We start from the raw sequence: 15,866 nt of genomic DNA on the forward strand, positions 1-15,866 counted from the left end.
GGGGAAATCCTGCCTGACCAATTTGGTGGCCTTCTATGATGGGGCTACAGAACTGATGGACAGGGGTAGAGCAGTTGATGTCATCTACCTGGACCTGTGCAAAGCGTTCGACACTGTCCTGCATGACATCCTTGTCTCTAAATTGGAGAGACATCAATTTGATGGATAGACCACTCGGTGGGTAAAGAACTGGCTGGATGGCCTCACACAAAGAGTTGTGGTCAATGGCTCAATGTCCGGCTGGAGACCAGTAACGAGTGGTGTCCCTCAGGATTGGTGTTGGAACTGGTCTTGTTCAACGTCTTTGTTGCTAACATGGACAGTGGGACTGAGTGCGCCCTTAGCAAGTTTGCTGATGGCACCAAGCTGTGTGGTTCGGTTGATACGCTGCAGGGAAGGAATGCCATCCAGAGGGAGCTTGACACGCTTGTGAGGTGGGCTGATGCCAACCTCATGAAGTTTAACCATGACAAGTGCAAGGTCCTACACCTGGGTCGGAGCAATCCCAGGCACAGCTACAGGGTGGGCAGAGAAGAGATTCAAAGCAGCCCTGCGGAGGAGGACTTGGGGGGGCTGGTCGATGAGAAAATGAACATGAGCTGGCTTCAGTGTGCGCTCCCAGCCCAGAAAGCCAACCGTATCCTGGGCTGCATCAAAAGGAGCATGACCAGCAGGTTGAAGGAGGTGATCTTGCCCCTCTAACTCTGCTCTTGTGAGACCTCACTTGGAGTACTGTGTGCAGTTCTGCTGTCCTCAACATAAAAAGGACATGGAACTGTTGGAACAAGTTCAGAGGAGGACCACAAGGATGATCAGGGGACTGGAGCACCTCCTGTATGAAGACAGGCTGAGAAAGTTGGGGCTGTTCAGCCTGGAGAAGAGAAGGCTGCTTGGAGACCTCATAGCAGCCTTCCAGTATCTGAAGGGGGCCTATAGGGATGCTGGGGAGGGACTCTTCATCAGGGACTGTAGTGACAGGACAAGAGGTAATGGGTTAAAATTTAAACAGCAGAAGTTTAGACTGGATATAAGCAGGAAGTTCTTTACTGTAATGGTGATGAGGCACTGGAATGGGCTGCCCAAGGAAGTCCCTGGCAGAGCTCAAGGCCAGGTTGGACAAAGTCTTGGGTGAGATGGTTTAGTGTGAAGTATCCCTGCCCATGGCAGGGGGGTTGGAACTAGATGATCTTAAGGTCCTTTCCAACCCTAACTATTCTATGATTCTAAAAGAAGTTTCAGACCATACTTAAACTAGTATCTATATTAGTGGCGCAGAGATGAACAAAAGCCATCGCTGGACAAAACCTCATTACTGGAATATTTATAAAAGTTTGAAATAGGAAACAAATTTAAAGCAGTAGTACCTAAAGAAAAAGCTTGCTCAATCCTGTAAAGAGTTAAGCCCTTTCATTATTTTCATCTTAAAGTCCCTTCATCATTGTCATTTTGATTACATCATACAAAACATCCAAACTAAAAAAAAAAATAATCCAAATTACAAACATGGTTTTGTACCAGAAATACAAGGAGCAGTGCCACATTTACTTCCCACTGAAGTGGTGAGCTTTGGTGGTTGTTTATTGTTTTGGCTTTTTTATTTACTATAATGTTTTCTATTACATCAGTGCAGGAGCAGCAGAGAGACATGAATAATATGTATCACAGCTGAGGTGTCACATAACTGCCCTGTGGTGAAGTTAACACAACTGAACACATGTTCATATCTCAGCTATTTCCTGTTCACAGTCTAAAACATTAATTTAAACTGCAGGTGGACTGCAGTTTTATGAAGTTGGCTTTGCTATGAAATATTAGATTGTGAAAGAGCAGAGAAGTGATTCAGCTACAGCTGAGTACTACTTAGAGGGGACAAGGACCCTCCAGCAGAAGCAGAGAGTATGTGATGCATGAGGAGGGATGCAGGGAAGAGGAGACAAAGCTCTTTAAATTGCTGCATCCTTTTTGCTCAGACGCTGTAAGAAACCTGACTCTACCTCTCAGTGGTCTAAATGAAAATCAGGACAGTACTTCTTTATCAAGTATGCTTAGTATACTGTAAGTACAGTGTATATTAAAAGGACAGACACTTCTTGCACTGTACTAATTGTGGAGTATAAACTTAGAATAGAGAACTCCATGAGGAACTACATGGAATGCCTCCAACTGACCTCCATATTCTTCATACTGAAGATGCTACAAAAATGCAAGAAAGAATGTTAACTGCAGCTCAGCTTTACCTTGCCAGAACTGGAACACCCCTTCCACTTTGCCTTCTCCTTCACAAAGGAAACATACAATTCAGCTAAACAATAATAAAAGCAGTATCCTAAAAAGGTATCTGGTGTAAAGCATTAGCAAGCATTAGCAAGCATTAATTCAATCCCAAACAGAACTACAGAAAGTCTACAGAAAGGAGACGGCCTCTAAATCCTTCAATTATTCCTCTACCTCCTGACAATAATATAGAGTAAAAGGCCTTCATCCACTTACTATCTCAAAAAAGGAATAGACAAAGTCCAAAAGGAAAGCTAAGAATCATCCAGTCTAAATTACCAAAGAGTCTTGACATAGATGACAGAACTTAACCTCCACAGGCACTGATAGATTAGAGGAACTATTCTGATCTACATGCAATTCTGGCAAAACCTTAGTTACAGATTCAGAACTATCAGATTCAGATTATCTTCATTAAAATAAAATGAACTGAAAGGCAGCAGAAATGATAGCCCTTAATAATGTTACCATGAATAGAAGACTATGCAAAAGGCCCCAAATTCCCAACAAGCCATGAGGCTGAACCCCACAACAGACATGGATATTTTCAGATAGCAATTTACAATAATCTAAAGATAAGAGAGAAGAATTTTGAGAGCAGTCCAGAACAGTCCATGCAATCATGAGAAAATCCCATTTTACAACACAGTAAAGATTAATCTTGACTTTTACAAACCCTTAAAAATAAGCAAACAATAAAAATATCCAGAAGACTTTTTCTTCCTCATGAATCAAAACCTGGAAAATTTCCATTTATAGTATAAGACCAGCATAAATTCATAAGATATTAATAAACCTCATGGAATGCACTTAAGTTAATGGCAGTTAGCTCAGATTTCTTCCTCCTTTCAAAGCATACCTGGAACATAGCTATTAATTTCAACTGACACTAATGTTATCTGTAACAGCACTGTTAAATGACTAAGGAAGAAAAAGAAATGCAGTTATTTTTCCAATTTACTTCTAGTAAAGATTTGCTAAAAATTATTTTGAGTGATGAAAAAAAAAAAAAAAAATCAAGGCTGCAAAGCACTGTCTGGAACTATGACTACTAAGTTAAAAAAAAATTAATTCCATAACTTGCTGGTTTTTCATAATCTTGAACTGATTTGTTTGCAAGACCTTCCCAGAAGTAATTTTTCTTTCTCAATACACTGCCTTTGAGATGAGTATCCGTGTGACTCGCCACCTTCCATTTTATAGAGGTCTGCGTTATTAGTTATCGTATGCTCCCTCTACTGACTCTATAAGAAATGGCCTGAAAATCCTGTAAAATGCTTCTCTGAAAGAACAATTTAGGACTTGATATAATACTGCAATGAATTAAAAAGTCAAAAAGTACAATTCTGTGGAGTGCAAAATCCTTGTGAAAGTCAGAATAGAATGCGTGTCTTCTACTTCTTTCTAAGAAAGAAGCCTTAGAAAATAAATTCTTCCTCCAGTATCCATGATATTTATTTTTATTTACTTGTACACAAGCATTTATGATACTTTTAGAAAAGTTCTTCCTAATGTTTCAAGAAGTTTATATTTACATGGAAAAAAAAGAACTTCAAATTTCCATGTTTTCTGTAGCTCTTGGAAATATTTCTTTATAAACTCTGCTGCTCAGTTGAAACCACACAATCTACCTGAAGACTTCTGTTGTACTGTGACATGAACAGTAATCTACTATCAGTGTGATATGAGCACTGCGTTTACTTTTCATAATTTGAAAATAACTCACAAAGTGACCAATAGGATACAATCTAAAATACATCAGGGAAAGTTCCCCATAGTTCAGAAATGACTTAACAAAGGACTCAGTACACTCTTCTACTATCCTGTAAGGTGAATGATATTCAGGATGGTTTACTGTTTTGCTGTTCTTTTACTGAAGAAAAATGAGTCATCTATTGTGTTGGTTTGGGGTCTTTTTAATGAAACATCTCCTTTAATAAGGATAATACTGGAATGCCTCTATTAGATAAACTGTAATACATTATAAGCTTTTTTGTTGATAGAGCTAGCAAAAGCTATTAAACTAATTTTGTTGTATAATAGAAACAAGTGATTTCATACAATAATGATTTCTACATCATGATATACCATGAAACTAAGCCTTTTTCATTACAGACACTGAATGTGAAGAGAGTTAAAAATCAGAAAACCATGATGAAATACAATTCCTAATTTCCCACACAGACCTCTATTCCACTGAACGTTAGCAAAATCTAAGTACTTACCAGATCAATCAGACTCTCCTGGATCCTGTTCAGCGTGGTGCGTAATCTGTTGCTACTGAGACCCAGTCCTGTTGATTCAAACTAGAAGAAATAAATACTATTTAAGTTGTGAAAACTCCTTGGTTTAAACCTTACAGTTTAAATTGCTGCATCCAGCAGTGATACACCAGATCTTTGGTTTGTAAAGACTGGCTACAATTTACTTACATTAAGGTTTCAGCACATAATCACAACCACACAAAATAAAAAGAAAATCAACAGAGGACAAGGCACTCAATATTGCACTGGTGTGAAGAATGACCCGAGTATCCTTCATGAAGATGACAGCTTACCATTCATACCAATAAGCAACCAGTATTCTTTATTGTTCTAATTCTGTATTTGGGTGCAGGACTCTAGATTTTCTCACTGGGGCTATGAGTCCAGAATGGCACACCACAATGCCCCCAGACTTGCAGGCACACACAACCAAGCCAAATAGTCTTAACCTTTCTCAACCTATAACATTTCTTGTAATTCCTTATTAAATATCTAAATTGTATATGCAAAATTATATCAATTGTTAAAACATCATAAAATTATATCAATTTATAAAACATTCATTACTTAATGCTTATAAAGATCTACCTGAGAAATGTGCCATCTTCATGTTCACTGCTTGGGAGTATTATGGAGCAGATGTTCAGCTGGGATAAATCAATAGAGCTACACCCATTTCCCAGTAAATGCAGTGAATTATACCAGCTGAGGGTCTGATTTGACATGCATAGTTATTGTACCTACTTACCTTCTACTTTCAGTAAAAAACAAAACCAAAACCAAAGAACAAACTAACACAACAAAGAAAGTGGAAATGGACAGCTCACAAACACACGTTGTATCAATAATATGTATTTGAATATGGCTCTGGTATGTGATTCACACCAAAAGGCAATTTATTGAACAATATTTGGAACACTGTTGTAGACTGTATTATTAGACTTCCTTTCCTTTCAGTGCACTAAACCAGGGAAGGAAGTGCTTGAGTTCGTGACATATCCTCCATTCCTTCTAAACACAAAATGGTATAATCTAGGTCCCCATTTAGTGCACCCAACAATTCTGACTTAAGATGTCCATCTGCCTCAATAATCCTATATATTCAGTGAAAATTTACATCTGGGCCAAATTCCAATTGGAGTACACTCTGCTGAGATCTAGAACCTGATCATAAATCACTATCCTAGTGTCTACATTTGATAAAAGGAAGTGTTCATGCCCTTGCTTTTGAGCAGGTGAAGTAAGCCTTTTTACAAAATTAGCTTATATTTTTCTTCACATTTTACCATAGAAATACCAGCTCTGAACTGCCTGTATTTTGCAGATATATGGGTGAAAAAGAAAATAACTTTTTTCCCCTTAAAAAACACACCCTTAATTCTCCAAACAATCTTTTTTCCTCCTTAATGTCATACAGCAATTTTTCAAGGCCACAAGGACTGCAAATTCAAGACTGGTTACTCTCCCTGTTAAGGTAAGAACAAACAGAAAAATGGAAAAATATATACATATTAAAGGAAAAAAGTATTTGCAAGTTTCAGCCACTAAATTTCATTTTAGGAAATTTGCACCTGCACCATCAAAACTACACATCACGCAGTCCACCACTAATTCCTTCTCTTTCTGCCTTTCAATTACTAACTTTCAATAGCCATCAGAAACTTTCACTTATTTATTCTATAATGACATCTTTCTTTCTAAAAAATGGCAATTTCACGTTTGAAACATATCTGAAAATAGAAACAAACTTCAATTTACATAAAACATTACATGTGGGGAACTCCAGACTTATCATGCAACCAATTATAGCCTGAAGTCAGAACTGTGCATCCATATATATGAGGGAGCTAAAAAACCAACAAGCAACCCAAAAAACCTCATGACTTCACACAGAACATGTCACTCATCAATATTACTGCTCTGCTTCACAAAAGTCTATGTTATTTCTATATGCAAAATGGTACCTATTTAAATTTCATAAGCTGATGGCCTAGTAAGGCTAGCAAGCAGAGCATTAGACAGTACACAGAATAATTTTACTCATCACCAATTCTACATAGCCCTTTATAGTTAAATGGCCTTTGGTTTACAAATTACCATAATGTCTTGCTAAAAAAATTAAAACTCACTCCAGATTTATTCTGCTAAGGAAGATTTTTCAGTGGCATGTTTATGAATGCCATACACTTTAGTAAGTAGATAGTAAATATAGGCAATTCATTATAATTTCATTTTAGGTTTCTTCATAATTTGAGACAAGGAGGAAAGGCAGCCTTAACTTGCATCCCACAAATTAAAGGTTCTGAAACAGCAATCCTAGTTACAACGGTGTGTAACTTTTGGTCATGAAAAAAGCCAAATGGTGACTACAAAGAATAATGATTCTAAAGAGGTCTGGACAGAGCAATGACTTAGTATCATGACGAGACACAGAGTGCAACATGTGTATTTTTAATCATTGACTTTCACTGAAGTGCCAATGAACTCCATACAGTTAATCACTCTCCTTATGTATTAACTCTCACACAGGAGGTAAGCAGAATTTTCACAATGAGTTTCAGCCATTTAAGGAAGTTATACTTTTAAGCGTAGTTTTAAGAATCCCACCTGTTGCTGTTTTGTAGATAAAAATAAAACAGAAACACTCTCAGTGGTCTAAATCACATACCATCACCCATCTCTACTTTCTAAAGGTTTATAAACCCTTTGGAGAGTAAAGACATTTAAGCAGCATTGCAAAAGGGTTTGTTATATTCACAGACCCTTTGTAAGCATTGTATTTCCCAGGGAAAGTCACCTGTCAAAACAAAAAATAGGCACACTACAAAAACATCACCATCCATCTGCTATAATGTTTACCTGCCTAGCACTGTGCTGTTCTCTGTTAGAAGCAGAGAGTGAGGAACTTGGTATGGGCTTTAAAAACACAAAACAGGAGGTGCAAAAATATAAAAACAAATGCAAACCCATGTGAATAGCAGAGCAGCTGACTAAGCCTATGGAAATCAATTATGTTAACAAAAAGCAAAGCAAAACAAAAAAAACACTCTTCTTCTAAACACAAACAAATTACAAATACATTTGTCCTGCCAAAGAGAACAGCTCAAAACCATTTAGAACCATATGTTGAGTCTGAAAATCCATTACAATTTGCCAACAGATGATGATGAATTTGGAACCCCATGATATTATTACTTGCGGAGTAATTTAGGGGCCAAGAGAGAAGATTGTTTTTACATGCAGCTTTTCATAATGCTTTAAGACAATTCTGTTGTAATTTGATCTATGCTATGTACAGACATTCCAAACAAGCATATATTTAAACTACAAGATCACCCAAAACCCCTTGTTTTCATTAATGCAATTAGTTTGATGAAAGAAATACTAGATCTGAAAAAGTATATTTCAAACCTCTTAAACCTGAGTTACTACTTAACTTTCATGGCTTTCTTCTCCTCTTCCTTTTGCTATTCTTATCTAAGTTAGAGAAATACATGTGGGAAAATTAAAACACCTCATACTCTGTAGGCTCCAAATCATAACCCTCCTTCTGCAGACTGCTCCTTTGCTCCCCACTTTCAGCCACTACTTTTAGGTACTTCACATTGTCTTCCCTCCCTTTCAAAATACTACTGGATAAAGAGTACAGAATATATTCAAAACATAATAAGATTCATATCCCAGTGATAATGATACTCGCAGTACTTACTCCCCTTATTGCTGATCTAATCAGCCTTTTCATAGTCCTGCTTTCAAATATATTCTGCTGCCACTAATTTTTTCTGTGGGTTACATATTAGGTAGTATTTTAGGTAAAGACAACTCCTCTGTATTCTCATTCTGTGTGCACAATGTTACTTGGAAATGAATTATGTTTCTACCTACCGTGTCATTTCGGCCAAAAAACGTATAGACTGCATACAAATAGTAATCGAAGAGCTGGGACATGAAGTGGATCACATCAAATGCAATTGGTTTCAGAATATTCATCATCTGCATGTATTTTCCTTAAAAATTAAATAGAGAAGAACAGTTTCCTCAACATAAGTGATACAGAGACAATGTTAAGCTTGACAAACTCAAAACCAGCTTTACAAAGTTTATTATCTAGCCCTGAATATTTATTAATTAAGAACATTAATGAAGAACAACTTAGTAATATTTTTGAGATTGGGAGGCTTAAAAATAAAGCTAAATATGATAACTGAGACACCACAAAGGACTCAAGACTTCTCTAAATATGGTTGCTAATCCATATCAAAATGTCTTGAACCATTCTTGGCCTTCTGGTATTAAATTCAAAACATACAACTTTCTGGATCCTCTACCAGTTCCAGCTTCATTTAGCCAAAAAAAAAAATAATCCGCTAAAGTAGGTCTCTAGCAAATTATATATAGAGCCACTGAAGATATTATGCATTAGTGTGTACTTATATATGCACACACGGCTATTTTTCAAGCAATATACAAGCACAGTATAAAAATAATATGGCCAAGATTGGATTTTGCCCAATTAGGAATAATATGCTCACCCACTCAAAATAACGTGTTTCACATCAGCGACATATCAGTTCCTGCTCTCCTTCCTTTTTATCCTGGGGTAAGAAACCCAAATAGTTTCAGGATGTGTGTTTGAAATGTTTCTAGGAGGAGAGACTGACAGAAAACAAGGATGCTGGGACTGTGGCACATCCAGGGAGAAGAATAATTCCTTCTCTGCTGTTGTTTGACTTGGGAAAATAAAACAAAATAAAATACAAACAAAAGGAAAAAAAATAAAACCAACCCAAATCAAAATCAACCAACCAAAAAAAAACCCAACTCAGGACCTGCATCTATCTATAGGTTAGCCGAATCAAAATGATCAGAGGATTTGAACTCAGGAAGACATTTTGCCTAGAGGTCTAGTTCACAGGGCCTATAGTTTTTAGTTATTTTGTTTTCCAGCACAGGGCATGGCGCTTTTCATAGGGCCATACAAGATGTGCACTTCATGAAAACCCTCATATTGCAGAGACCCTACCTTTCCTGCTGGCTAGCTCAAAAATGACATACTGCTTGCAGTATTAACATCTTGAAAACAAAGAATAGATAATAAGCTTTGGGTCATTACAGTACTAGGCAGCAATTTATGAACCAAAATCAATGCAGTCCACCTGGCATATGCGATATAGCAGACAATTTAAGAAACTGTCATATTCCAAACATGTTTTGATGTGACAGGTTGGAAAAAAATGAGGGTGCTAAATTAACTTATTTTTTCCTATAGTTAACACCACTGTTTTTCAAGTTAATGGTATGCCCTGCAAAGTCATTTACTAATTGATACAGAAAATGTTTTAAGCAGGGGGGTTGGAACTAGATGATCTTAAGGTCCTTTCCAACCCAAACCATTCTATGATTCTATGATAAGTAGAGAAATTGAGTACAAAGAAACAAAAATATCTCTTAGCATTGGGGAAGTTACTTGAATTTGTTCAAGCAATCACTTGAGTAGCTCAGTAAAGATAACATCAACTTGACAAATACATGACATGGCTACATACCTGGTAAGATCATAGAGTACTATGGCAAGACTCAAGCAATTACCTGATACTGCCAAGTTTCTATCTAGCTCAAGACTCCCTGCTTGAATATTATGCATCTGTGCCCTAGTTTGCTAACACATGCAAGCATATTTGGGTTTTTTTTTCAGATTCAGTGCAGGTTGTAATAGTTAATATTTGGCAGTTTTGCCCAGTTGTTAACTCTATGCTGAATTATTAATGCTTTTACCCATATTATTATGTACAAACTGAAAAGCAGAATTAAATTCTATTTGTTTTCCAAAAGGGAAAACCGCATGCAGCCCAACATTGAAATTCTGGGAAAGAATGGTACTCTAATCAAAGCAGCTGTCACCTTCATGTGTGCCATCTGAATATTCTGTATTGTCACAGACTGATTTTTTTCTACTAATTCTGTGATAAACACATTTTTAAACTCTCCTGCAACCCATACATGATACACATATGATGTGTCACATTCTGGGCAGTTGGATTTCCAAATATCTGTGCAGCTGGCATGAATATTCAAGGTAATCTCTCGGGCAGTATCTCATGCTTTTCTAAAGGGCTGTACACTGTACACGCTGCCCAAGTGTTGTCCCTATAAAACTCTCTACGCCAAGAACATTTCTCTATTACTACATCACTGAGCATCTCAACACAACACATGTTCCAAGAACATTTCCTCCTAGTTGTTCTCTCTAACAGGCCAACTTTAAACTTCTATACATTGCTACATACTTGCACTAAAGTTCCTATTTTAGGTGGAAAATAAATACTTGAGAACATTTCCCAACAGCACTCAACAGCCCAAACCTACCCCTTCCTAGAAACTTCCAGAAATACTTGAAAACACCACTTAAGAGTTTCAGCAACTCAAAGTAGCTCAACTTTCTAGAGGCTCTCTGTTAATAGCTAAAACTGCAGAACATTTGTCAGATTTCTTTTGAAGTATTATTTCTCCAGCACTTCTTTTGTCCTTAAAGACAGTAAGTAGAGAGTACTGTCTATCAAACTAATCTATATAAAACTGAACACTAAAACCAAAAAAGTAAATAAACACAAAGCCTCCTGAATAATATACATTTGAGTTTTCATATATATGTGGTCATTAGCAAAATTATTTCCTACGGAGTCTCATGATTCCAAACATGCAGCTTCCCGTGACATACATTAGGAGCTAACGCCACTTTGAGGGAAAAAGTGAAAAGCCTGTTGTAATATCATTTTGAAAGACTGTATAATTTAGGGGGTTTTAAGTCCCATGAGGTTCTATGCTACGTGACAAATCACTTGTATCAGCTACAAGATTTCTGCTGTGAGATTTGTCAACACCATTGTTACTTTCTTCAAAGTTAATGGGTTTTAAAGGAAGCAAAATTTAAGTTTCTTCCCCAAAAACATCAGCAACAAAAGTAAAAATAAGGACCGACATTAAAAAGCCCAATTCGACAAACACCCATTAAACTACTTCTTAAGTCAGAAAGACAGTAATTAAAATAAGGATTCACACAATAAATAAATCCAATGGCACAGTCATTAGTTATTCTTGTTGATGTATAGGACCTAGGTCAAAATATTCCACATAAATTTAGCACAGGTTTATACTTCTTTTACATTTTAGTCACCATTCAACAGCTTGATAGGAAAAATGTAACCTTATAAATTAATCTAGTGGTTACTTTGTACTAGAAACAGAGAAATAATTACCTGGTTTATTGACGTGAGGGAAAACAAGATAAACTGAACTGTTCACTTGAAATTCAAATCAAACAAAATTATAGCAGCTCCCACTTCAGTTACACACAGCAATTTATTTATGTCATTTATAAATACTAAGATACACTTCACTTTATTTATCTAGCCTTCATAAACACATACAGCACATTCAAATAATTCAGAATGGATTCTGAGCACTGTTTTACTCATTCAGTGAGTACTGCTACTTGCATAACATTCCTAAAAAGTGATGCAACAATTTCTGTTCCTCGATTCAGCAATTTAAATCCACAGCTAATTCCAGACTTTCCTTTTTAAATCTAATTTCCTTTTTTTTTTTTTTAATTAAGAACGGGGAGCTGATTTAGATCTACCAGAAGTCCTTCTGATGCAACATGCAGGAAGCAGAAGTATCACTGACAAAATGTAGCAAAGCGCTTATTTTTTGAAGTGCCACATCACTAGTCTTGCATATGTAATCCACTTTGTCCAACTTCATCTAAAAACTAGACCTTTATTCTGTACTGGCTGTCTCGATCTCCTGTGCAGAGGGCAAGCAAAACAAGTGCTAAGACATCTATGCAATGACACGCAGGCAGACATCCAAGACAACCAATAAACTATCATCTTCTGGAGTTATCTACAGTTTTCCAGTGATAGCGAAGGGATCCTTGACAACCATCTCAGTTATACTCCATGAAATTACTGTTAAGTACCATGGCATTTTCCTAGCCAAATATCTGAGACAATGCGTGACAAACTGGAGCCTTTCAAGGCATCAGCAGAGTCTGCTGTCAAAAGATGGGTGCACTCCACAGCATTCCTGTCTGAAGGGAGAAAATCTAGGGGATTGGATTACGCCTAGATCTCCTACAACCTAGCATCACACCCAGCCAAATCTGTCAAGCAACCACATGCTTATCTCCACATTTAATAGGGACAATTTAAGAGACAAGGGAGAAAAAAAAAAAAAAAAGAAAAAAAAATCAAGACCAGTCTGGCTAAATAGAGGTATCTTATTTGTTTCTTGTTTCCACAGTCACTAACCATTAAAGAGATGTATATCTGATGCCCTTGGAGATGCTGCCTGGAAGAAGTGAATGGCATATTTTTATGCTAAGGGCAAAACTCATGACAAGAGATGAAGGCATTTTCAGCTTCTGTGGTAGACATAAACTGCATATTACAGCTCTAACAGAAACACAGTGCAAAACACCCTGTTTCATTTATGGTATCAAATGGTTGGTATTCTGCAAAAAGAGATACAAATTAAGGTAAAAGTAAGGTGAGGTCATTGTGTATTAGAAACATGAGAAACTGCAAACACACTAGAAGCAAAGAATTACTAAGACAAGGACAAAGGTGAAAACAGACCTATTTGCTCAGGAAGTTACATTAAGAGCTAGAAGTACCAAAAGTCTTGCCAAAACTAGATTTCCAGAGATAGTAAAAATTAGTTTTCCAGTTACAGAAGACCAGACTGGGGGGATGTGACAGGTGAGAAACTGCAGACAAAATAACAAAAAAAGCAAGAATTAATGTTTTCCCTTAGTTTTCACTAAGTGCAGAAAAGGGAAACAGGGTGACTACTAGAACTGAACTGGCCACTTTCAGCCACACCGAGAACGAGCTGAAAAGACCTTAAAAGAGACAAGTTACAGGAGTGATGGAATCAGGACATAACAAAATTGGCCATGAAACCACCAGTCTGGTAATCAGTGTAGTAACATGTATGTGCAATAAGTGGTCAAGGCATGGGTTGTACCACTATGACTGAAAAACGGCAAATAAAAGCATATTGAATAAGAGGAAAAATAGTCATCGAAGAAATTATTGATCCGTTATTTCAATTTTTAGAATAAAAAACTTCGGATCAAGTTTTGAAGAAAGTATGGAAATGACAGAAGCAGAAATACAGAAGCAAAATTAAGATAAATCATGGATCTCCCAGAAGCGAACTGTAACCTAAGATACATATTCTTGCTAGGGAACCTGGATGATTTTCTGGAGGAAAAACACAGTACATTTCACCTATCTGGGATTTAGTGGAAGTATTAATTTAACACTACTGCACAGCAAACAAACGAAGCTAGTCTTTTAAATGAATAAGGGTTTAACGAAAGAGAAGATAGAATGAAGCGTGTTGAAAAGGGAGGTATCTGGAAAAGCTACAAGTGGAGTTCCCAGCAACCAGCCTCTTTAATATTTTCATGAATGACTCTGGCACAAAAATAAGAGTGTGATAATGGAAAAAGAAAAAGGAGGCACCATCAAAACAATATACAAAAGGAACTGGAGGTCCTTGATGACTTGCTATAATAAAAATCAGATGAAATTCAGTAGTACAAAATTTAAAGCATTTAGAGACCAATTAATTAAAACCATGCATCTTTCTACTATAAAGTAGCAGCTCATCCCCTGGAAAGAAATGGAAAAGTGGAGGACCTGCTCGCTGTACAAGCTCATTACAGATGGACTGAACTGCCAGTACAAAAAAGCTGTGAAAAATCTAAAGAGGTGTAAAAGGGAGGCACTTGTGACGAGGATGTTGTGATATAATAGTGATACAATGCAGCGAGATCTCATCCAAAGTACTGCACATGATTTTGGTTAAGTCTGTAAGAAGAGCAAAAAAAGAACTGGTAAGAAAGCAGGGGACTTAAGCTTCTGGCAGAGAAATACAGAGGATACTAAAAAGCCTGGTACATTTTGTTTAGCAAATCAAAGACTGAGAAGAAACAAGATTGCTTTCTGTAAAAACAGCAGAGTAGCATGCAGCAAAGAACAAGACAGTCTGTTAAACATAAAAGTTTATTTTAGTCTAAGATCAAGCAGGGAGAAAACAGGTGGATAATTTCTTTTTTTCTTTATTTTAACCATTAAGTTGGTAAAGCTTCTGGAACAGAATTCCTATTAGAGTGGTGGGAACAAGTGCTATTATTGGTCATTAAAGAAACAATATAAAACATCCCCAATAGCAGAGAAAATGAAAATTATATGTTATTCCAGGCAGGGGAAAAAAGCACATATATAAGCTTTGAAAATAATGCTTAATTTTGGGGTTATGGCAAGAATCCACAAGTTTAAAGACTCCTTATGTAAAATTGGAGAACTAGAACTACAGCTCCACCACTTGTATACCGTATTAAGGCACGGGGAGGCCAGAAGCAGAGGCTGGGGGAAGACTGAGAAGGTTGCATCTGTCATGGTGTAGACCCAGCCAGTAACTCAGAACCACTCAGCTATTCACTCACTGCTCCTTTTCCCACCTCTCCGGGTGGGATGGAGAGAAGAATCGAAAGAATGTAAACCCCACCGCCTGAGATAAGAACAGCCCAGTAACTACAATTATAAAAAGTAAAATATAGTGATAATAGAAAGAATATCAATAAGAAAATGAAAGATCAGAAAACTAAGTGATGCAGAACACAATTGCTCACCACCTGTTGATCGATACCCAGCACAACCTGAGCAGCCATTAGTCCTTCTGGGTAACCTCCCCCGGTTTATATACTGGTCATGACATGCTGTGGTATGGAATACCCCTTTGGCTAGTTCAGGTCAGGTGTCTTCTATGTTTCTGCTCCCTCCCAGCTCCTTCCGCCCCTCCTCACTGGCAGAGCATGACAGACTGAAAGTTTCTTGATCAGAGTAAGCATTACTTAGCAACAACTGAAACATTGGTGCATTACCAGCATTGTTCTCAGGCTGAAGCTGAAATACAGCACTGGAGCAGCTACTACAAAGAAAAATAACTGTTATAGCTGAAACCAGGCCAGCATCAAAGTGCCATGTGTGACTTCTAGATTCAACCCTAAATTTTCTTAGAGGAAAACACAGACCAATACGAGAAAAATTATAACAGAAAAACCCCAATCCTTATTTCAGGTTTGTATTGTAGATGCTCCAATAGTGAGAAAAAGATGCAATAAGGGTTTAGAAAATTAATTTCTGATTTATATGCTGCACTCTAAGAAAGCAAAAGGTACTAACCAAGTGTCAGTGCAGCCTCTTTTAAAAACAGCTTACTCTGAAGTGCCACAATCATTTCCAAGCACATAAA

General features: G+C 37.1%; 1 protein-coding gene across 2 annotated transcripts in view; it reads right to left on the reverse strand.

Moving 5' to 3' along the window:
- VPS50 (VPS50 subunit of EARP/GARPII complex) overlaps nt 1–15,866 on the reverse strand; it is an 89,778-nt gene that overhangs the window by 19,388 nt on the left and 54,524 nt on the right. Inside the window, exons 21-23 of one of the 2 annotated variants that reach the window (XM_062605062.1) lie at nt 8,424–8,545; nt 7,398–7,454; nt 4,500–4,580 (exon numbers count right to left, since the gene is read on the reverse strand). In XM_062605062.1, coding sequence (XP_062461046.1) covers nt 4,500–4,580; nt 7,398–7,454; nt 8,424–8,545 — 260 coding nt within the window. The remainder of the gene's footprint in view (nt 1–4,499; nt 4,581–7,397; nt 7,455–8,423; nt 8,546–15,866) is intronic. The other variant, XM_062605063.1, reaches the window with a different exon arrangement.

The sequence above is a fragment of the Pezoporus occidentalis genome, unplaced genomic scaffold, assembly GCF_034315485.1.
Source record: "Pezoporus occidentalis ecotype Australia unplaced genomic scaffold, CSIRO_AGI_Poc_V1 ctg9, whole genome shotgun sequence".
Classification (NCBI taxonomy): domain Eukaryota; kingdom Metazoa; phylum Chordata; class Aves; order Psittaciformes; family Psittacidae; genus Pezoporus; species Pezoporus occidentalis.